Source organism: Gossypium hirsutum, unplaced genomic scaffold, assembly GCF_007990345.1.
Source record: "Gossypium hirsutum isolate 1008001.06 unplaced genomic scaffold, Gossypium_hirsutum_v2.1 scaffold_400, whole genome shotgun sequence".
Taxonomy (NCBI): domain Eukaryota; kingdom Viridiplantae; phylum Streptophyta; class Magnoliopsida; order Malvales; family Malvaceae; genus Gossypium; species Gossypium hirsutum.
In genome coordinates this window covers 1-24,719 of record NW_024403003.1, presented here as the reverse complement: position 1 = coordinate 24,719, position 24,719 = coordinate 1, and the positions used below count along the sequence as shown (strand labels likewise).

Here is a 24,719-nt window from a genome sequence, read left to right as displayed (position 1 = left end):
CCCCGAGAATTTCGAGAAGGGGACTTGGTACTAAAAAAGATTCTTCCTATGCAAAAAGATTTTAGAGGAAAATGGATGCCAAATTGGGAAGGCCCTTATGTTGTAAAAAAGGCCTTTTCTGGTGGAGCTTTGATCCTATGCGAGATGGATGGCAAAAGTTTACCAAATCCTGTAAACGCAGACTCCGTCAAGAAATACTTCACTTGAAAGAAAGCGGAACCAAAGTGAAAACCCGTGAAGGGCGCTTTGCTTCCTAAAAAAAAAACTTTGGAGAGGCTAAGGTGAAAACCCGTAAAGGGCACTTTGAGATCAAAGAGGGCTTGAGTCGAAAACCCGGAAAAGGCGACTCAAGTATTGGGCAGGATTGGAACATCAGGATTTGAGCGGATCAAATTTTGATTGGGGGCATATGACGATCTTGCTTTACTTGAACCAATAAGAAAGGATATGCAACGTCTTGGAACATTGACAGAGTATTGCAGATCTCCTGAACATATGTCAAACTCAGAAGGGTCTTCGGAAAGTTTGTACAGAGAAACTCAAGCTGCGATAACTGGGGCACCTAGTTCTTATGTGTATTCTTGAAAATACATTCTTTTATTTTCTTTCTTTCTTCCTTTCTTTTTGTGAAAACACACATTCTCAATCCACTTCTTTGTTACCTTTCTTTCGCCATCTTTGATGTTTTATTTGAGTTATGATCAGAACTAGCTTTATTCTTATCCATTGTTATGATCTTTTTGCAAACATGTTGCATAGGAATAATGATTAACGAACTAATAAAACTTTCAGGAAAGAAGTTTTGCACATTACTCTGGAAAATTTCTAAATAATATAGGGACCTGAAACATGACTATTGTTTAGAAAATATCAAGTTTAAAGGGTGAAATAGCTAAGAAGGAAGAGTCTAAGTTAAAGACTATCCTTTCAGATTTTGTTGTCTAAACATTGATTGAACAAAATGACAAGTTGTCGTGTTAATTACAAAGCTTAAATGAACAAGCAAGCAATGATCATCAGGCAATAGGAAGAGGTTACCTCGGAGAAGAGAGCCTTCACTTGCGCATAAGACTTTGGTACGACACCTTGAGAATGGTGTAGGAAACCAGAACGGTTCAGATCCTATATCCCCGAATTGTGATAAAAGAGGACAGAGGAAAGGCCACATATTTCTACCCTTAGATTACTGTGAGAGAATGATGGTACAAATTTTGGCGTCCCAGTGGATATAACTTTGAGGTTTACAATGGGGACAGTCTGGCTAAATGTTTCTTCAGAAAAATCAGTCAAGCGAGAAGGCGTTGTAGCACATCAACCTTGATAAACTTCGAGTAGTGATAACCTAAGCGAGATCATTCTCGGAAAAATAAAATTCTGCATTCATGCAAACACCATTCACATATGTCTAGTTAGGAGCATTTGTTTCATTTTGATCATGTCATCCTAATCATTAGGCATAATTAGGTTTATTATACAGGTCTTATCTCCCTGAGATTACAGTGGAACAGACCAAAGAATTTCAGATCTTATCTCCCTGAGATTACAACGGAGTAGATTGAAGCTAGTAATCCTATCTCCCTGAGATTACAGTGGAGCGGATTAAAATAAAGGATCTTATCTCTCTGAAGTTACAGCAGAGTAGATCGCATCAGGTCTTATCACCCTGAGGTTACAGTGGAGTAGACCGAAGAATTTCAGATCTTATCTCCCTGAGGTTACAGTGGAGCAGATTGAAGCCAGAAATCTTATCTCTCTGAGATTACAGCGGAGCAGATTGAAGATAGTAATCTTATCTCCCTGAGATTACAGCGGAGTAGATTGAAGATAGTAATCCTATCTCTTTGAAGTTGCAGTTGAGCGGATTAAAATCACAGATCTTATCTCTCTGAATTTGCAGCAGAGTAGATCGCATCCAGTCTTATCTCCTTGAAGTTGCAGTGGATCAGACAAAAGAAACATGGAACGGACTAAGACCACGAATCTTGTCCCCCTTGAAATTGCTGCGAAGAAGATTGAAGATACAAATCAGATCTCCTTGAAGTGCAGTGGAACGGATTGAAGCGACAAGACGCAGTGGACTGGAAGAATGCTACTTGGAAAAGAGAAGCACTCAAATAAGTCGAGACTCAGCGAGGCTGGGCAAAATTGGTCTTTCTATGTCTTTGCTCTGTTCTCGTTACACGATAACGAGCAAAGAGGGGCAGCTGTAAAACCCAATATTTGCCCAGGCCAAATTAACCCACTTAGACTAAACCCAAACCCCAATGGCCCAATTACAACACCCAATACCCAACAGCCCAATAGCCCAAAATCATCAAAAAAATAGGAAAAACCCCTAACCCTAGCCTCTGACAGCCACTTGCGCCGCACCCAGGCCTGCTGGTCAACCACCCCACCGCCGTAGCCACCAACTGCTCTGCCACTTGCGCCGCGCACGTCCCATCGTCCTCCATCAGCCCTGCAAAATGAAGAACACACGCAAGCAGCAACAAACAATAAAATTTTTTTTGTAAAATGGCTCTATATAAAGCCATTCGAACATCAAAAATGGGGTTTTTTGATCACCGTAATCGGGTCTTTTCCTTTTCTTTTGTAACATTTTCACAACACAACAGTTAATGAAAAAAGGCAGAGAAAACATTTAAAGGTGGATTCAGACTCTTTATTCTTTTTTTGTTTGTTTTTTATGTTTGCTTTTTTTTATATATATACGAATCTATCTCAACAAAAACGAAATAAAAAGGAGAAAGAACCTTACCTGAATCGCCTCGCAAGTGTCTTCGCCGGAGTCCGACTTCGGGTCACCGAAATTGGGCGGGGAAGGCAGCGATTTGATTTTCCTCTCGCGACCCCGAGGCCATGAAGACTTAGCCTTCAGTTGGTCCTTGAAGCAGGGTTTAAAAACCCGACGTTTGGGCTTCTGACCACCACTCACGGTGGGGTCGACGGTGGCCCATTTGGCCGACGATGGGGGGAGTTGAGAGAAGAATGATTTCTTTCTCTCTTTCTTCTGCAGTTTTTTTTAAAGTAACCCTAGAAATGAATTTTTTTTAAAGAAAATTGGGTTTAAATACCCTAAACGAAACGGCGCCGTTTTGCCTTAAGGCCTCTTACCCGCGCGTCGACCCGACCCGCAAACCGGGGTCCGCGTGTTTTTGTGCGGGTGGGTTATTTCCGCTTTAAGCCCTTCCGTATTTTCAGTTTGATTCGATTTGGTCCTTTTACGACTTTTCTTCATTTTTTAATTTGGATCGCAGATTTGTCTCGGTTTTTATTTTGGTCCTCAACTCGTTGGACACCTGGGGAGGGGACGCGTGGCCTGAAATTGGGTTTATTTCCCATTAGGTCCTTTGTCCTTTCGCGTCTTTCCATTTTGGTCCTTATTTGCGCATTTTATTACTGCTCAAGCCATTAAATTTTATTTTTATCCCAGTTTGGTCCTTCTTCTTTATTTTCTTGTTGATGTTACCCCAAATCTTTGTTCTAGAATTCAAATTGGTCTTTTGTTGTTATTTTCGTTATTTTATTAATGAATATAGTTATTATACTTGTTTTTTTATATAACCATTTATTCCTCATTATTATATTATATTAATGTTGTTTAGTATTATTATTATTATTATTATTATTATTATTATTATTATTATTACTATTATCCTTACTATTACTATTTTTATATTCATTAATATTTTGTTATTGTTGTTGGGTTTTTATTTATTTTCACTTATGAAAATCTTAGATATATTTGTTTTACCATATTATTATTATATAATTATTTTTATATACACATAGGTATATATATATTTTTTTCTAACTTATTTAATATAAATACTAAATTTCGTATACATGTATATCTATGTTTTTTTATACATTAAAATATGTATATTGTTTATATATTATGTTATTTTATTTTATCTTATTTTATTTTCCACATATGTATATATTTTCATCTACATACATATATTCTTTGTTTTGTAATGTTTATGTATACCTTTCCTATAATATATATGTATAAATTTTAACCTTTTGTAAATATACATACATATATACACATATTTTAATTTATGTCCACATATATACATCTCTTTACGTTTACTATGATTTCACTTTGTATTCACTATTTATTTATTTCATTTTTATTTAGTGTTTTGAATGAAGGATTTAATCTTGTTCGTTTATATATTTTATTGTTTGTATGTTGTTATCGTTGTTCATATCATTTTTATACTTTCATATTCATTATGGTTTTGCTATGCATAATAAAAATGTAATTCGCTTTCGCATTTTTTTACTACGATTTTCGTGTTTTATTTTATTCGATATAACATAATTTGTTTTGAATAAATAATATTTTGTATTTAGATTCGAGAGGATCATACCCTAACTTACTGGGTTTCGATTTTCGCGATAAATCTAAAGGCGCGAATCTTTTTAAACTCAAATTTTAAATGATCTCGGGATTAAAAAATCACGTCCTAACTTACTGGTCGTGATCTCATTTTCAAATCCGAGATGGCTAATTATATCTTTTAAATAAGCATTTTTATTTGCGTATCGGGAATTCGAGATATTGTATCCTAACTTACTGAATATGATTCTTTTTCTCGAGTAAACGTGAAATATGCTTCTTTCCCAAAAATCTTCTTCTTAATATAAGGATCGTATTTTTTTTAAATTTTTCCAAGTTCTCAATTTTCGACATCAAGACATTAGCTAATCAACTAGGTACCAGTTTTGGGCGTATCGAGGGTGCTAATCCTTCCTCGTGCGTAATCAGCTCCCGAACCCGTTTTTCTGAATTTCGTGGACCAAAATCGTTGTTTTAATAAAATCAAACTGTTTATTAAAAACAACCACTTTTCGAGGTGATCCAATCACACCTCTTTAAAAAGGATTGGTGGCGACTTCCATTTTCGTTTTTATTTTTTAAAACCCAGGTCGACTCCGTTTTTCATCAAAAAAATGGTGTCAACAATCATCAAGTACAGAACCCTTCAAACCTTTATAGAAATCAAGCAGAAGCAACACTCCAATACTAGTTGTCATCGGCTTGATATTTCCAATGAAAGTACCCTTTATTTCCAAGGACATACAGTAAAGAAATCTAGCATTGCATCCATCGTCTGGGAGGCCGTGTTTGTTGCTTGATGTCTGTAGTATCCACACTCAAGAAGTGAAAGTATTGGTATTGCTGGATGTCATCACCTTGTAATACATTCCCTGTTTTGCAATGTTAAAAAATTTAAATAGAAATTCTTAATAATTTGAGTTAGATGTTTAGTCCATTGGATGATGTTATCTATTATGTTATACTTACAGGTGTGAAAGGTTAAAAGACGAGGGCTTGAAATATTATACTAATTAATTTTTATTTGTATCTAAATAAACTTATTCGAATAATTTCAAAAAAAAAAAAGACTTAGAATAAACATGATTTTTCTGGAAAGTTACATACCAAATAACATTATTTTTTGATAAAAAAAAAAGACAATGTGCCTATATATAAAATTCAATATTATTATTTTTCTCATTTTATTTTTGTTGTTTTAAGAGTTGTTGTATCGTAGAGGCAAAATTAAAATATTAAAACCTTAAAAGAACAATAAATCTCGCTTTAAATTTTTTTTTTTTGCGGTCTATTTTCTTTCTTGCAACACAAATTTCTTTCTCATATATACCACTAATTTCTTTCTAACAATACCACATTCATGAATTTCCAAAGGTTACATATTGGAGGAAAGAGGTGGATTCGATTTATACGTCTTCGTTAACGTAATGGGTATAAAGATTAATACTTGTTTTCTCTAATCAAGTAGTGAAAGCCTCCTTTGTCTACTTGAAACATAAATAGAGAATTAAACGAATAATGAAGGTAGGAAATACAAAAATAAAAAAATATATGCATGTAGGACGCATAACAATTTGACACAATGCATACGGCCATGTACTTATCCAAATGTCAGTGCTCTTTATCTCATAATTTTGAATGATAACAAACAAATCCATTCTTTCATCGATTCCTCGTTGAATAGTGTTGAGTATTTTGTTATGTTTTCTCATTATAGGGAATTGGGTATTTATAAAATATATGTATTGTTTATAGAAAAGACGTTTTAAGTAAGTTCTATGCATGTTGACACGTAATATATGTTTCGGTCAACTCGTTTGATTTCGCATCTAACATACGAACTTGGCTTGCGAGCCCTCCCCCCGAACCCTCCCTGTGAGCCCTTAATGTATCTACCTTGTAGAACTTAAGCTCAAGTCATGAGTTGGTATTTCTAGTTATATTTGAATTCCAGATCGGTAATGAGAAATACCATAACAAATAGTATATGCAATAATTATGTAAATAAATTTTTACTATAATTGAAAACAAATTTAATATATTCAGCAGTTGAATTTATGCTGAAGTACACTATGCCTATTGTCCCATGCTTAATTGATTCGTTCATGATTGAGGTTGAAGTAAAAAAAATTGACTAATGAAAGGTTATATGTATCACTAAGACTACATTTAGTATTAAATGGAAAAAAAAAAACAAATTTCGCTCATGAATTACATTTATTACTCAATGTAAAACTGTAACATATAGGTATATCTAAGTGTCACATAAGAGTGCAATTGAGAAGAGAGAATATAAATCAATCCAACATTGCAACAACAAGCCATATAGTTGTTTTCATATTACTGTCACTTATCTTACTTGAAATACATGTATTTCATGCAAATTGAGCAATAAAAAGCATAGGTGCCCACTTATAACACCTATGCCTAACCACATGAATGTACCACATATTCCTGATATCAACACTCAGCCACTCATTTATCAGCTCACCCATCAAAGCTAAGCTAATATTTATAAGATAAGAGTTGAATTTGAAATGTTGCATGTCTCACATCTATGAATAAATAGTTTTATTCTAGAAATTCGTAAAAGTAAAACACATTGGTTAGGGAGAAAGATGAAACTAAAAGAATCAATTTCTAAGTTTGTAAATTTCATACCAATTAAAATCTTCCTATCATGGCATTTTGGGAGTAGCAAGGAAGGTATGCCAAAAACAAAACAACCCAAATAAATTATTAGGATCAGAACAACCACTAATTACATAAATACAACCTTAAAGTATATTCGATTTTAAGATGGGATATTATTTAGTTTCTTGAATAACTTATCATCTATTCATTTTTAATATTCATGATTTTTCTTAATTACTAAAATCAGGCAAATTAGATTCTTAACTGAATTTCAGTCTTAAATCCTAATGATTGGATTTCACCTTCGAACATAAAAAACTTTTAGAAAAAAAATCACAAAAAGGCATATGGTTGTAAAAACTCAAATAAATATATTTTACATTTGTTTAATAATGATGAAACAAAGATGAACAGCAAAAGAAAATTCCCAAAAATTATGAATCAAACTAAATAAAAATGATAATCTGATAACGTACAGAAGTTTGAGAGGAAAGACAGCTGGAGAGAGAGAAGAAAGAAAGAGAGAGATGTTTCAGAAATTCATTGTCTCAAAGCATAACCACCCTGCAGTACTGTTGGTTGGCTAAATAAGCAAAATTAACGTTTTTTTACAGTTGTATTAGCAGACAATACGCACAGTTTTTAGTAATGGCTTACCCTGGTTTACGCATCCTTTTGGTACCAAGACATTCCCCTCCCCAACGCGATAAAATACTTTGTTTTATTATTGAAAATTAAAATTGCCAACAACAAGTTTAACGAAATTAAATAGAAATTTGAAAGTTGGTCAAAACCCTGGTGCTGACTGTTTGCTCGTTCCATAACAATTGCTCCCCTCTTGCAGCAAAACCTTGTTCTCAAGGATCGAAGGATGGAAATTTTCTTTGGAGCTCTTGTAGGTTCTCCCACGTTGCATCTTCTGGAAGGTGTTCGCCCATTCTACTAATACTTCCATGACTGCACTAGTTTCCTTCTTAACCATTCTTCGATCTATGACCCTCATTGGTTCTATGCTCAACTCACCGTCAAAGCCAACTAAGAGTAGGTTAGATGTAATAGAGGCTCTATCGATATGTTTCTGGAGCTGTGACACATGGAAGGTGTGATGAATACATGACCTTATTGGAAAAAGTAGTTTGTAGGCACCAATACCAGTCTTAGCTTCCACTGGAAAAGGACCAACATATTTTGGAAACAACTTTTGATTTCGAATATTCCTCATAGTATGCTGTATGTAAGGCTGTAGTTTGAGGTAAACTAAATTCCCGACTGTGAACTCCCTTTCAGACCTCCTTCGATCGATCATTTGTTTCATTCTCTCTTGAGATCTTTTGAGGTGAAATTGCAACAATTCCCTGGTAACCTCCCTGTTTTGAAGGCTTCTATCAACAACAGCCACTAGTGAGGCTCCTGCTAGGTAAGGAAGATGAAGTGGGGGCTCTTGACCGTAGAGTGCTTCATAAGGAGTGGTCTGAATGGATGAGTGGTGAGTGGTGTTGCACCACCATTTGACAAAAGGTAGCCACATGAACCATTCACTAGGAGTTTCTCCTGACATGTAATGTAAATACCCCTCGAGGCATCGATTGAACACCTTTGTTTGGCTATCGATTTTGGGAGTGGTAGGCTGTAGACATATGCAACTTGGTTCCCAACTATTTAAATAAATCTTGCCAGAAATTACTCACAAAGACCTTATCTCAGTCATAAATGATAGATTCTGGGATCCCATGTAGCTTATAAATATGTGTCATGTACACCTGAGCTACATCTAAAGCTGAGAAAGGATGAGAGAGAGCCAAAAGTGACCATATTTTGTTAACTTGTCTACCACAACCATAACCACACTCTTCCCCTTCTAATTTGGGAGTCCTTCAACAAAATCCATACTAATGGATTCCCAAGCTCGTGCAGGTATAGGTAGGGGATGTAAGAGTCCTCGTGAAATAGATAAATCAGCCTTGCATTTTTGACAACCCACCACTTCATATCGCGAGATAACCCCTTCCAATACACTAATTGATAAGCTATAAAAGTAACATATTTTAATCCCATTCTTAATGCATTTTTGGATGATTAATTATAACAATTAGTTTATTTGATGCTCTCAATCCTTTAAATTCATGTTTCTATACTTAGGAGAGCATTTGGGAGCGAAAGGAGTGAAAAATAAGCCAAAATCAGATAAATAGAGCTCTTTTCAAAAGCCACACGGCATGAGCATTTCCATACAAGTGGACACATGCCCGTGTGAGCCACACGAGTTGGACATACGCCCATGTGCCAGCCCGTGTCGATTTCACACCTTGCTTCCCAAATACGCAGAAAAACCCAATTTTTAGGCTTTTTGAGCATTCCAACGTCTATAAATACCAATTAGAAGAAGACATAAGGGAGGAATCAGAGATGATCGAAGAAAACACTCGAAGAACACTATCGAAATTAACTCGGAAGCGGATCTACATCAAGATCGAAGATCTCCTTTTAATTTCTTTGGAAAACGTTTTATTGAGTTTCTTTATGTCTTGTGGTTATTTTGACTTTGAGATGTTTTTATTCAGGATTATGAACTAATTCCATAGATACCTAGGGAGGATAAAACCTACGATGAATCCTTTTATTTAATTTCTGTTTTAAGCGATAAATACTTAATTATTATTCTCAATTATGTATGCTTATTTCTTGTTTTTAATATTTTCGGGATATTAATTTGTGTTTAATATGCTTATTTCAGTGGAGGAAAAGTCTTTGTTTAAGAGTAGATCTAGCATAATTGAGTGGAATTTCATGCAATCCTAGAAATAGGACGACATAAATCATCGGATTAGAGTCAAATCTAATAGGGGAATCCATATATCGAGTTAATGCGAAGATAGGGGTTTTAATTAAAAAGAGATTTTAATTAATCAACCTAGAGTCAATTGTTCTTACTATTGGAAGAGATATTGACATAATTTAGGGATTTCTACGGATCAAGGCACAAGTGAATAAATCGTTTAATTCATATTCATAATAATAGGTGAAGTCTAGGTGGATTCTTTCTTGGGTATTGTCTATCTCATTGGTTAATATTCGATTACTTCCTTGATTCATTCTCTGTTGCGTTCTTAGTTAAATTAGTTTAGTAAATTTAGATTAAAACACATCACTCCAAATTGTCGGCTAAATAATAGAAAACAGTAATTACTAATACTTTTTGTCCTCGCGGATACGATATTCTCTACTCACCATAGCTATACTATCGTTCGATAGGTGCACTTGCCTTTGTCATATTTATTGTTAGTTTAGTGACCATAAAGTTTTTGGCCCCATTGCCGGGGACTAAAATATTAGGAACACTCTATTTTTTTATTAATTTAGCCATTTTTATTTTGTTTTGTTTTGTTTTTAGTTTAATTTTTACATTCTAGTTGTTTTTTATTTACTTCTGGCAGGTTCCTTTAGTTTATGACTAAAAGAAACCTGTCGAGACCATTACTGTTTAATAGTGAAATTGAAAGTACAACTCGTAGAAACCATAGAGAAGCAAGGCAGTCAAGAAAATTTAGTAGACGAACAAGAGGACATTGTTATTACTGAGGAGATGGGTGATAAACAGAATAATTAGCCATCTCCTACAGTTGTTGCAGATCCAGATTCTGTTCCTCGTACTATGTACGATTATGCCAAGCCCACTCTAACTTGGGCTAAATCGAGTATTGTGAGACCCACCATTGTTGTAAATAATTTTGAACTGAAGTCGAACACTATTCAGATGATACATTAGTTTGTTCAGTTTGATGGTTTGTAAGACAAAGATCCAAATACTTATTTTGCCAATTTCTTGGAAATCTGCGATACTTTCAAGATTAATGGCTCCACTAACGATGCTATTCGTTTACGATTATTCCTTTTCTCATTATGGAGTAAAGAAAAATAGTGGTTGAAATCTTTACCATGAGGTTCCATTACCACATGGGCTCAAATGACCAAGAAGTTCCTTCTAAAGTACTTTCCATTGGCTAAGACAGCCAAGTTGAGGATTGATATCTCTTCCATCATGCAAATTGATTTAGAAACATTATATGATGCATGAAAGAGATATAAGGACTTATTGAGACTGTGCCCTCACAATGGGTTACCTTTATGGTTACAGGTTTAAACCTTCAACAACGATTTAAATCCTTCAACTAGACAGTTGATTGATGCAGTAGCCAGTGGTACTTTGAACAATAAAACACCCGAAGTGGCTTATGAATTTATTAAGGAGATGACACTAAATAATTATCAGTGGCAAGTCATGAAGACGAAACTGATGAAAGAAGCCAGTGTTTTTAATTTAGATGCAATCACCATGTTATGAAACCAGGTAGAAATATTAAATAAAATTGATGGTTTATATCTTTTTACGCAGGTAAATTTGATGATGCAATGTGATGCAAATGGAGGTGGAATAAATAGTCCAAAATATTTACCCTTCGGCCTTAGCACGGAGAATGAACATATCAATTATATGGGTAATAATTATAGAACTCAAAATAACCATTATAGTACTAACCATAATACATGTTGGAGAAACCACCCGAATTTCTCATAGGGAGGTTAAGGAAACTGAAGATCACAACCCCTTTTTGGGCTTTCAACAACCTTATCAGTAAGAGAAGAAGTTGAACCTTGAAGAGATGTTAGAAAAATTTATTTCGTTGTCCGAAACTTGTTTTCAAAACGCCAAGATAACTTTGAAAAATCAACAAGAATCAATTCATGGGCTCAAAAATTAGGTTGGGCAACTTGCTAAATTGGTTTCAAAAAGGCAATAAGGTAGTTCGCCTAGTAACAAGGTAATTCATATTCCCAATTGCTTTTGTTGTGCTTGACATGGATGAGGGTAGTGAGGTGCCTTTAATTTTAGGTCGCCCCTTTTTTGCCACTGCTAGGGCTGTCATTGATGTGGCTAATGGTAAACTTGTGCTTAGGGTAGGTGATGAGGAGATCATTTTTAAAATTTATGATGCCATGTGATTTTTTAGAGAACAAGATGATTCCTATTATTTTATTGACTCTATTGATCATGTTATTCAAGATTCATGGCAGGAAATAGTTCATAAGGACATGTTAGAACTGTGACTTGTTCAATGAGTGGAGGTAGATGGCGATAATGCTGTGATATGCGAGAGAAAAATTGATTTAGATTCTAATGAGTCTTCATTGAGACAGAAAAATTATGAGGACATTGAGGTAAAGAAAGAATTAAAATTAAAACCCTATTTTGAATAACCTCCCAAATTAGAACTAAAGCAATTACCAAATCACCTAAAGTATGCATTTCTTGGAGACAATTCTACATTACTAGTGATTATTGCTTCAGATTTAAAGCCAAATGAGAAAGACGAGTTATTGCAAGTGTTGAAGGAATATAAAAGAGTTATAGCCTGGAAGATTTTTGACATTAGAGGGATCAGTCCTTTTTTTTGTACCCATAAAATTTTAATGGAAGATGAGTACAAACCATGTGTGCAAGCTCAAAGAAGGTTAAATCCTAACATGAAGAAAGTTGTTAAGGCTGATGTAATTAAACTTCTAGATGCTGGAGTTATTTATCCTATTTCTGATAGAACTTGGGTGAGTCATGTACAAGTTGTTCGTAAGAAAGGAGGCATGACTATTGTGGCCAACGAGAAGAACGAGTTGATTCCAATGAGAACAGTCACGGGATGAAGAGTTTGTATTGACTATAGGAAGTTGAACGATGCCACAAAGAAAAAATCATTTTTTCTCTACCATTATAGATCCAATATTGGAGAGATTATCTGGTCACATGTATTATTACTTCCTAAATGGACTTTCTGGCTACTTCCAAATCCCAATAGCTCCCGAGGACCAAGAAAAATTGATATTTACATGTCCATATGGTACATTTACTTATCGAAGAATGCCTTTTGGATTGTGTAATGCTCCTGCTACTTTTCAGTGTTGCATGTTAGCCATCTTTAATGAACTTGTAGAAGAAATTATAGAGGTATTTATGGACAACTTCTCGATATTCCGTAATTCTTTCCATCTTTTTCTTAAAAAATTAAAACGATTTTTAATAAGATGTGAAGAAACAAACTTTGTGCTTAATTGGGAAAAATGTCACTTCATGGTTCGAGAAGGGATTGTGTTTGGCCATAAAATTTCTAGTAAAGGGATTGAGGTTGATAGAGCGAAAATTGAAACCATCGAGAAACTACGTCCCTCTAGTTTAGTTAAGGTTATTCGAAGCTTTGTAGGACATGTTGGGTTCTATAGAAGGTTTATCAAAGATTTTTTTAAAATATCTAAGCCCTTACCTAATTTGCTAGAAAAAGATATGCCATTCAATTTTAGTCAGGAATGCTTAGAAACGTTTAATACTCTTAAGAAAAAATTAATTAATGGTCCGATTGTGGTTGCACCTGATTGAAATTTACCCTTAGAACTAATGCGTGATGCAAGTGATTTTACAGTAGGTGCTATTCTTGGATAACGAAGAGACAAGCATTTTTAGCCAATCTATTATGATAGTAAGACTTTAAGAGATGCACAAGAAAATTACACTACTACAGAAAAAGAATTGCTAGCTGTGGTTTTTGCATTCGATAAATTTAGACCATATTAAATATTGTCTAAAGTTATTGTTTACACTGACCATTCTGCTCTTCGCTATCTTCTAACTATATTGGATGCAAAACCTCGACTTATAAGGTGGATTTTATTATTGAAGGAGTTCAATTTGGAAATCTAAGATAAGAAGGGAGCTATAAGTCTTATAGCAGATCACCTTTCAAGACTAGAGAATCCCCATCTCAATAAGCTTAATAAGAACAAGATAAATGACTCGTTTCCTAAGGAAAAGCTCTTAGTTATAATTAATTCTGAAATCCATTGGTTCGCAGATATCGCGAATTACTTGGCTGCTAACATCCTACCAAAAGGGTTGATGCATCATAAAAAAAACGATTCTTTGCCCATGTGAAAAATTATTTTTGGGATGACCCTTTTCTTTTTCGTGTATATGCAGATCAAGTAATTCGAAGGTGTGTTACCAAATCAGAAGTGCATAAAATCTTGGAACACAGCCACTCAGGACCGTCAAGAGGACATTACAGTGGGTTTAGGATAATACATAAAACACTTGAATCAGGTTTTCATTAGCCTACACTGTTTAAGGACGCTAACAGGTATGTTGCTTCTTGTGATAGATGCCAGAGAACAGGTAATATTTCTAAACGTGATGAAATGCCCCAAATTTATATGCTTTCGTGCAAAATTTTTAACGTTTGGGGCATTGATTTTATGGGACCATTTCCTAGCTCTTTTGGTAATAAATACATACTAGTAACAGTTGTTTATATGTCAAAACAGGTAAAAACTCAGGCTTTACCTACTAATGATGCTAGAGATCTAGTTCAATTTCTTAATAAGCTCTTTTCTCGATTTGGAACACCTAGAGTGATTATCAGTGATAGGGTTACACATTTTTGTAACGCTCAATTTGATAAGGTCCTTAAGAAATATGGGGTGCATCATAGAACAACTACCCCTTATCACCCTCAAACTAATGGTCAAGTTGAAGTTGCGAATCGAGAACTCAAATGCATCCTAGAAAAAACTATAGAGTCAAATAGAAAAGATTGGGCTTTAAAAGTAGATGACGCTTTATGGGCTTATAGGACTGCGTATAAAACACCCATAGGAACATCTCCTTACAGACCTGTACATGAAAAGATTTTTCATTTACTGCTTGAACTCGAACACAAAGCATTTTGGGCAATAAAATTTCTAAAGTACGACCTTAAACTTGTAAGTGAGAAGAGATTGATGCAGCTCATTGAGTTAGAAGAGTGGTGAGCTAATGCTTATGAGAACTCGAGACTATATAAATAAGCAAAAAAGCGATGCCACGAAGCTTGTTTGAAACAGCCTAAACAGTTCACAGTTGGGGATCGTGTCATTTTATACAGTTCAAAGCTCAAATTATTTCCTGAAAAGCTAAAATCAAGATGGTCAGGACCATTCGTGGTACAAACCATTTTCCATTATGGTACGATAGAGGTAACACATTTGGCATATGGCACATTCAAGGTAAACGGGCATCGACTCAAATTTTATAGTGGTGACGATTTTAGAAATGATAGAGAGGAGCTTCGGCTCCAAGAACCATCATAATCATACACAAGGTAAGTCGAGCTTAGACTTTAAATAAGCGCTTCTCGGGAGGCAACTCGAGTGTTTAATTTTTTCCAATTTTTTTAATTTAATTGCATGCTAATATAAAATCTTATATAAAAAATGTTTTTTCACCCATACGGCTGCGACACACGGGCATGTCCTTGGCTGTACGGATCCTGAAGCAATCGACAGTAAGTTACACAGCCTGGAGACATGGTCATGTGGCCCACACGGCCTTGGTGCATGGGCATGTCCTTGGCCGTATGGATCCTAGGACTTAATTTTTCAAAAATTTGAAAGTTACACGACCAAAAATAGTCCACACGGCCTGGACACCAAGGCGTGTCCTAGGCCGTGTGAACCCTAGAGCTAAGTTTTTCAATTTTAAATCAAGTTAGAGAGTTACATGGGCAAGAGACACGGTCGTGTGTGAGACACGGTTGAACCACATGGGCGTGTGTGAGACCGTGTGACCCATACGGCCTCTCACCTGAGCATGGGAGAAGCGAAGGAGATCACACACGGCCTGGACAAATGGGCGTGTTCATGGCCGTGGGAAGACTGGATTGGAATTTCAATTCGTACACAGGCTGAGAATGATCCACACGGGCGTGTAACATAGTTGTGTGGCCCAACATAGGCCCTTACATGACCGTGTCACCCATTTAACCCCCAAACCCTAATTTCTTTTTACTTTTATCTTCTCTAAATCATCCCCCTAAAAAATAAACCCTAGCACCCACTCACCACCCCCCGCCCACAATCTGCTTTCCCTCACCAGTCCGATCTCCCCTCCTCCGTCGCACCCCTACCTCCCACCTTTCTCCCATCGACCACTCACACATGCACAAACTGAACCACCTCGTCACAACCCCACAGTTGTCCCCCTCGCACCACACACCCATCCCCATTCGAGCCATACCCTATCTTCCCCTCAACCCCCCACATCCGTGCCACACCCCTTTCCCTTTCCCCAAGATCGCCCTCAACCTTAGCTTGTCCCCCACCTCCCAACCAAACCCCTATGCCCTCTCTCTCTCCTTGCCCCATCAACCACAACCATGAGCATCTCTGGTCACCGCCTCCAACCACCATTAGTTTTCTACTTTACCAGTCTTTCTTTTTATTTATTTATTTAACTTATTTAAGTATTTATTTTTTATATATATATTTTATTCTATTTTATTTATGCTATTTAATTTTTAGTATTATTATTCATTTGTAGTATTATTTTATTACTATTAATATCATTAGTTTAGTTTTATTATTGTTCTGATTATTATTAATGATTATTATTCTTATTACCATTTTTTTTACCAATGTTTTGCTTCAACTTTTACATGATGAGTACTTTTGATTTTCCCATTATTTTATTACTATGTTGATTTTTATTATTATTACTATTATTATTTTTCTTTGCACTATTATTGATGTTTTTGATTATTCATATTTTTACTTTTCTTTTTAGTACTGCTCATTTTTGTTTTCTTTTATTATTATTACTCAATTTTGTTTCTTTTAGGCTTGTGTTTCTGATTTTTGTTCAATGTTGATTTAATTTTTTGTTAGTTTGTTTAGCATGAATGCAATTTTTATTGAATAGGTTGTTGAATTGCCCATACTATGTACTTCGTCCATTTGCTTCTTATAATGTTAATATGTGATTATTCTATTTTTCTTGTAGGCACATAATGACAAACACATGCAGCAAATCCATGGTTGCCGTCCCCGCTTCAAAAAATCGTAAGACCTTTGGCGCGACCTCTTCTTCGGGCGCTTCTACCAATGCAGACCATCCTTATCTCTAATTTTTGTAAGGTTCTCATGAGGACCTATATCAACAGCTCCGCCTGAGGCCACTCGGCTTAGGCTGATGCATTGATTGGGCCACTTTGGAGTAGGTCCAGTTAGCTGATAGCGTGTGTGCCATCATTGCCACAACTCCTTGGGATCAATTTTTCTCTATTAGCGAGCCCACATATATGGAACTAACTTTGGAGTTCTATTCGACATTTACTCTATATCAGGTGATGACTACTCATAACGAGCTGAGCACCGTTACTTTCAGACTCGGTGATATAGCACGACATATGAGTGTCCCACATTTTCGAGTGGTATTGAGACTCTACACTACCGAGTTCATGAGTGCCGAGAGCTTCCTTCGATTATATCAACATACCCATTACTCGTCATCTCTTTGTTGGATCGACCTTACGGTGAGCACGACACCTTATGACTCGAGTCAGTTATAAGCGACTTCTCTTTTTTCGGTTTTACAGTATTCATGTCATCTTGGCTCACACATTAGCCAGTAGAAGAGAGAGAACTAGAGTTTTTGGTACCACCGACACATATTTTCTATGGAGAATGGCCGCGGGGCATATTTTTTATTTAGCCTACTCCATCGCTCTAGCCTTTCACCATCAGATAGAGCACAATAGGAAAGGTCCTTTCTGTTTAGGCTCTTATGTGACTTGACTTACACGCCACTTTGGCCAAATGAGGATGATTGAGCGACTTCATGGAGTGGATCCTCCTTAGTACTGATTATTTCATTCTGATTCTCAGGATGAGCCTGAGGACTTCACTGATGATGTCCCCTTCCGTCACAAGGATCCACTCATCATCCACCTTCGAGTCACTGTCCTGTCTCTTTTGTTGCTACCTTTGAGGACCTCTCCGAGCGGCTGACTTGCTTCTAGCAACACTGCTTTCAGAGGTTCGATAGTATTGACATGACATTGTAGCAGATCTATCAGCACCTCTATATATCCTCTTTAGCACCAGCGACTCACAATACCAATGCCTTTGACTATGAGGACCATTGATTTTATTTGTTTTCTTTTTGGTTTTTTTTTATTTTTATTTTTATTTTTATGTTTATGTTTACTTTTAGTTATCTTTACTGTTATGTTCTTAGACTTATTTCGTTTCTTATCTTTTGAACTATATTTTTATTTTTATGCTTGTTTCTAATTGAGTTATAATCTTTCAATCGTCTTCACTATTTGTGTTTATTTTCTTATTAGTTTGCTCGGAATCATACACTACATTTAGATTTTCCTACAATTCCACTTTTCACCATTCTAGCGATTTCATCCAATATTCAGGGCAATTTCAGTTTTCTCCCTCTCTTATGATATTCTGCTTATAACTGCGATTATATATGTTTCTACATTGAGGACAATGTACATCTTAAGTGTGGGGAGGTTATTTATATAATTATTAGAAAATCCTTTAATTATGTCTTGTATTTAAGCAATTTTCTCATACTTCCGTTAGAATGAATTTTTATCGATTTGAGAATTTTGTTGATGTGTTTTGGATTAATTTGTAGATATTTGTGTATTGATTGATTTAAAATTGAAGACATGAGAGAATCAAACATGATAAGTTATTTTTCAGAAATTAAAATTGTTTTTAGGTTGTTTCCCTAAATTGAAGTATTATCTTGAAGTTTGAGAGTTGGAAGTTTGACATCAAAAACTATGGTTTTTTGTGAGAATTTGAGTCTTTAGAGCTTACATTTTTCTTGCTCATTTTATTATTGGTTATGAGTGTGTCAATTTGATTTTTTATTCTACAACTTGTTTCGATTATACATGTCGAGACCACACTTTTTATTTGATATTACTAACATGATAAAGAAACTTAGGTTTTAACCCACTTATTCGATCAAAAGCCTACCTTTTTAATTAACCCTTAGTGAACCCCATTAAGCCTAACACACGTTTCTTGATTTACCCATTAATGTTAACCCATAACTCATTTTTCGTTGAGACTTTTTCCCATTTTATTGACTCTATTTTTGTCGAGATTTGATTTGGTTAATTGCCTAGCTATGCTCTTCTAGTTGATTTGTTGCATTAATTCTTATTGTTCTTATAAAAAAATAAAAAAATATTGATTATTATTTAGTTTTATGTTTGTAACAGCCCAAACCCAGCCTAGACATTATGGTTGAATCCTGGAGTGTTACGAAGAAGGGTTTTGAAACCAATGATACTTTGATAAAACATCCAAATTATAAAACGTATTCATTTATATAGTTATTACTAAAACCGTTATATTTTATCCTTTAAGGTTAACCAAATCATTCCGCAACGGAAGTTTGAAAAACTTTAAGGTTAACCAAATCATTCCGCAACGGAAGTTTGAAAAACTGTAAAAATCAAAACCATGCTTATGTTTACAAAAAAAATATTTGTTCACGTGAAACCGGTATTTTTTCGAATTGTCGCAGTTTAGAAACCATAACGCACCCAAACCAAAAATTTAAACCAAACAGTCCAGAAATTCCGGAGAGAACAAAAAAAAAACTCTTATGAAAGCCAAAAATTTAAGTAAAAACCATGAAATAATAATAGATGGAAACAGTTTCCCACCGAGTGCTCACCGCTAAGCCTCCGTTGTACTGACCCGCTTATGTTTGTGGATTACCTGAACAGAACAGACAAACAGACGTAAGTTTACGTAAACTCAGTGTGTAACCCATCAGAGATAGACATGCAACATATACAGAGTTTCCTATATAGTCAGATACAGATCCGGACCTAAGTCCATCACATAAACAGATATCAGAATCAGATGTATAGAACAGATAAATAGAATCCTACCATCATCTTCTACACACGATCTCCGTCCATCCCATCACACCATGTGGGGATATGAACACCCACCCATCCCTACACACCATATAGTATCGATGCGACGAATATCAGATAATATGCAGACAAGCTGCCAGAATATAGGCGTAGAGTCGCCAAACAGATCACTTCCTCCACATATGCAATTCCCACCCAAACACAGATTCAAAATATAGATGCAGAAATATCAAATTTAACATGCTTAACATACTCATATACATACCAGTATCCTACTCAGAATAGTTTATCAGAATATCAAATCACATGAAATAGGGTTTGGTTAGCCCCTACCGACCCTACGGTAGGCCCATAGTCGATCAGAACGACCAAAGCGACCCTAGAGAAATTTTCAAAATTCTGGGCCTACATGTCCGTATGGCTTGCCCGTATGGGCCCACACGCCCAGATTGGCCTTGCCCTTGTGGCTCATATGGCCTGGCCCAAAATCTACATGCCCGTATGGCCCACACGGCCACACTTACACTGACTCATGATCGTGTCTTAAGCACAGCCAACCACACGGCCCGGCACACACCCATATAGCTTCGATAGTGCCCCTTTTCTACTTTCGCTGAACCTCAATTTTTTGTGTTTAGGGAACATACCTAGTTCATTTTTACAGCATAATCAATCCCGAGACCATCATAACCTTTAAGAAAAACCACCACTAACATGGATTAGACCGTCGGAGTGAATTTCCTACTTCACAATCTTCTCCAACTGATTAGAGAACCCGTAAATCGTAGCAGCAATGATTGAATGAGGGATTCACAGATAGAATGAAAGGAAAACGAAAAGAAGTTTACCGAGAAGGGAAAAAGAGAAGAAAATCGATGTCAGAAACTTTTGGAAAGAAAATAAAATAAAATACGATTTGAAATCCCTAATATCTCAACTTCCCATTATCCCACAAACTACCCCACCACCTCAGAATTTTACTCTATCCAACCTCTACCTCACTACCGAAACAAAAATATCATCCATGCTTACATAGGGAATCGAACACCGGACCTCCAGCAAACTAAATACTTACCACTCAAACCAACAAACTCATTCTGATATAAGTTTACTGAAGATAAAATATAACCCAACCTACCAAAGATAAGACTAGGCAAAAAAATAACAAATGTGAGACTTCAACCCAAGACCTCACACACACACCCAAAACACTTAGCCACTGAAATAGATACACACTTATGTTGGATTTCATAGGGCGTTACAACTCTATCCCCCTAAAAAAAATTTGGCCTCAAAATTTATGTAATCCGAAAAGATGAGGATACTGCTGATGCATTGAGTCCTCAGGTTCCTATGTGACTTCCTCCGTTCCATGATTCTGCCACAGAACCTTAACCAATGGTATGGACATCCTTCCTAAAATCTTAATATCTTGATCCAAAATCTGAACCTGCTCGTCCTCAAAAGTCAAGTCTAGTCTAACCTCGATCTCCTCAACAGAGACAATGTGAGATGGATCAGACCAGTACCCCCTAAACATCGACACGTGAAACACATCATAGATATGGTCTAACTCTGAAGGCAGCTCTAACTGATAAGTGATCGATACCACACGCTTCAAAATCTGATACGGCCCAATGAACTTAGGGCTCAACTTACCCTTACAACTAAACCTTAGAACTTTCTTCTACAGAGATACCTCAAGAAATACGAAGTCACCCACAACGTACTCAATATCCCTCCTTTTTAGATCTGCATAGGACTTCTGTCTATTAGAAGCCACTTTCAGACGATCCCGAATCAGCCTAACCTTATCTTCAGTCTCGAAAACCAACTCAGGACACAAAATCCCTTTCTCACCCCACTCAGTCAAACATTGCAGAATACGAAATTTATGACCATACAAAGCCTCATAAGGTGCCATCTGGATGCTAGAATAAAAACTGTTATTGTAGGCAAACTCAGCTAATGGTAGAAAATCCACCCAACTACCTCGAAAATAAATTATATTGCCCCGAAGCATATCCTCCAGTATTTGAATCACCTCAGATTGACCATCGGTCTGAGGATGGAACACAGTACTGAAGTCCAATCTCAAACCCAGAGTCTCATGCATTTTCTTCCAAAACCGAGAAGTAAAGTGAGGATCCCTATCAGAGATTATCAAAACTAGAACCCCGTGCAGTCTCACAATCTCAGAAATATAGAAGTTTGCTAACTTTTGCAAAGAATAGTCTGCCCGAACCAGAATAAAAGGGGCAGACTTGGTTAATCGATCCACGATGACCCAAATAGAATCCTTATTAGTAGGTGTCAAGGGCAAACCACTAACGAAGTCCATCGTCACTCGTTCCCATTTACATAAGAGAATTTTAACAGGTTGTAACAAACCCAAAGGCAACTGATGCTCAGCCTTAACTTGCTGGCACATCAGATAATGAGCAACAAAATTTGTTACCTCCCATTTCAAACCTAACCACCAGTACAACTCATAAAGATCTCGATACATTTTATTACCACCGAGATGCATAAAATAAGGGCCGCTATTCGCCTCCCTCAGAATCGACTGCCTCAGATCAGAATCATTCGATACACAAACTCGACCTTGAAAACACAGAACTCCATCCTTATTCAGTCTAAAATCAGAAGTACTGCCACTCTCAACCTGACAAAACCGCAGAACCAGATAATCATCCCCCAACTGCTTTTCCCGAATTTGCCAAATCCAAGTCGGCTTAACTTGCAATTTGGCTAACAGAACCCCATCATTAAACAGACTAAGACGAGCGAACATCACTCTCGAATCAGTCATCACTCTACGACTGAGAGCATTGGCCACCACATTGGCCTTACCAGGATGATACTCTATCATGTAGTCATAATCTTTGAGCAGCTCAATCCATCGATGCTGTCTAAGGCTCAACTCCTTCTGAGTAAGGAGGTACTCGATGCTCTTGTGATCGATGTAGATAATACACCTCTCACTTTACAGATAGTGCCTCTAGATTTTTAACACAAAAACTATGGTATCTAACTCAAGATCGTGCGTCAGATATTTCCCATCGTGTACCTTAAGTTGATGGGACGCATAAGCCACAACCTTACCATCTTATATCAGTACACATCCCAAACCAACATGTGACGCATTACTGTACACCACAAACTCCTTACCGGATTCAGGCTGTACCAGAATAGGAGCCTGAGTCAGAACAGACTTGAGCTTTTCGAAGCTTGATTGTTGCGCATCAGTGTAGACAAAAGAAACATTCTTGCACAGAAGCTTAGTCAGAGGAGCTACAATCAACGAGAACCCCTCAACAAACCGTCGATAATAACCCACAAGACCTAGAAACTTGTGGATCTTAGATACGTTTTTAGGTTATTTCCAATCAAACATGCCCACAATCTTTCAAGGATCAACTCGGATCGCCTCAGGAGAAACTACATGCCCTAGAAATGTTACCTCTCGCAACCAGAACTCACACTTGCTCAACTTAGTGTAGAGCTATTTCTCTTGAAGTATCTGAAGCACTACTCTAACATGCTCATCATGTTCATCCTCAGTCTTAGAGTACACAAGAATATCGTCGATGAAGATTAAGACAAACTCATCCAGGTACGGCTAAAATACATGGTTCATCATATCCAAGAATGTAGCCGGAGCATTCGTCAGAACAAAAGGCATAACTAGGAACTCATAGTGCCTATAACGAGTCCTAAAGGCCGTTTTAAGAATATCAACTTCCTTAACTCTAAGCTAATGATACCCAGATAAGAGATTTATTTTTGAGAACATTGAAGCCCCTCGGAACTGATCAAACAAATCGTCGATCTTCGGAAGTGGATACTTATTCTTCACAGTTAGTTTATTCAACTATCGGTAGTCGATGCACATCCTCATGGTACCATCCATTTTCTTTACAAACAGAATCAGTGCCCCCCACAGAGACACACTAGGACAGATGAAACCACAATCTAGAAGTTCTTGAAGTTGAGCCTTAAGTTTTATAAGCTCTTTTGGTACCATATGATAGGGAGCAATTGACATCGGAGTTATACCTGTAAGAGCTTAATGTCGAACTCAACTTCCCGATTCAGAGGTAAACCCAGTAACTCCTCAAGAAAAACATCCAAAAATTCTCTCACTATTCTGATATCCCCAACAGAAGAGTCCCCAGAATCTAAAACATTGACGTAGGCCAAATATGCCTCACACCCATTTTGAACCAATTTCTCAGCAACTAGAGCGGAGATTACATTAGACAGGAAATCTCGACACTCGCCAATCACAACCACCTCCTTATCCACTTCAATCCTCAGAAAGACCCTCTTAGTCGCGCAATGCAAGCTAACTCGAAGCTTAACTAACTAGTCCATTCCCAGAATTAAGTTAAACTCCTAAACGGTAGCTCCATCAAATCTGCCAGAAACACAACTCCTTTTAATTTTAATGGAATATTCCTATAAATTTTATTAACCCAAAAAGATTTCCCCAACAGACTCAGTACATTAATCTCACCAGAAGTACACTCAACAGAAATCCCCAAGTTGTCGAAAACAGAACTAGCTACGTAGGAGTGTGTAGAACCTATTTCTATCAAAGTAGTATATGGGACATCAAAAATTAAAAACATACCTGTGATCACATCAGGAGTGTATCTTTCTTCTCGGTGTTGTGCAGCATAAACTAATGTAGGCTGCCTCACCTCAGTCTGATTAGCACCTCTGGCCGATGCTCTCTAACCTCGACCAATACCATTACCACTCCTAACCGGTCTACGACCCTTAGGTGGCTGATGTACTGCCTTCTGAGGCTGAACTAAACTTGATCCTGAAGTTTGTATCTAATAAACACAATGTGGACACTCTCTAATCTGATGCTCTAAAGACCCACACCACAGATAATTACCTAATCTCCTCCAACACTCGCTCGGATGGCGCCTACCACAGTCACCACAAGG

At 36.6% G+C, this 24,719-nt stretch overlaps 1 protein-coding gene and 1 non-coding gene across 2 annotated transcripts; both read right to left on the bottom strand.

Moving 5' to 3' along the window:
* Positions 1–7,769: 7,769 nt before the first annotated feature.
* Positions 7,770–8,540, bottom strand: LOC107915603 (uncharacterized). Its single transcript, XM_016844742.2, has one exon. It carries the CDS (start codon positions 8,538–8,540, stop codon positions 7,770–7,772), a length of 771 nt encoding a protein of 256 aa, XP_016700231.1.
* Positions 8,541–10,994: 2,454 nt separating this feature from the next.
* On the bottom strand, positions 10,995–11,101 carry LOC121226767 (small nucleolar RNA R71). The gene has a single exon (XR_005924443.1). It is a non-coding gene; the product is annotated as a small nucleolar RNA R71 (small nucleolar RNA).
* Positions 11,102–24,719: the final 13,618 nt, after the last annotated feature.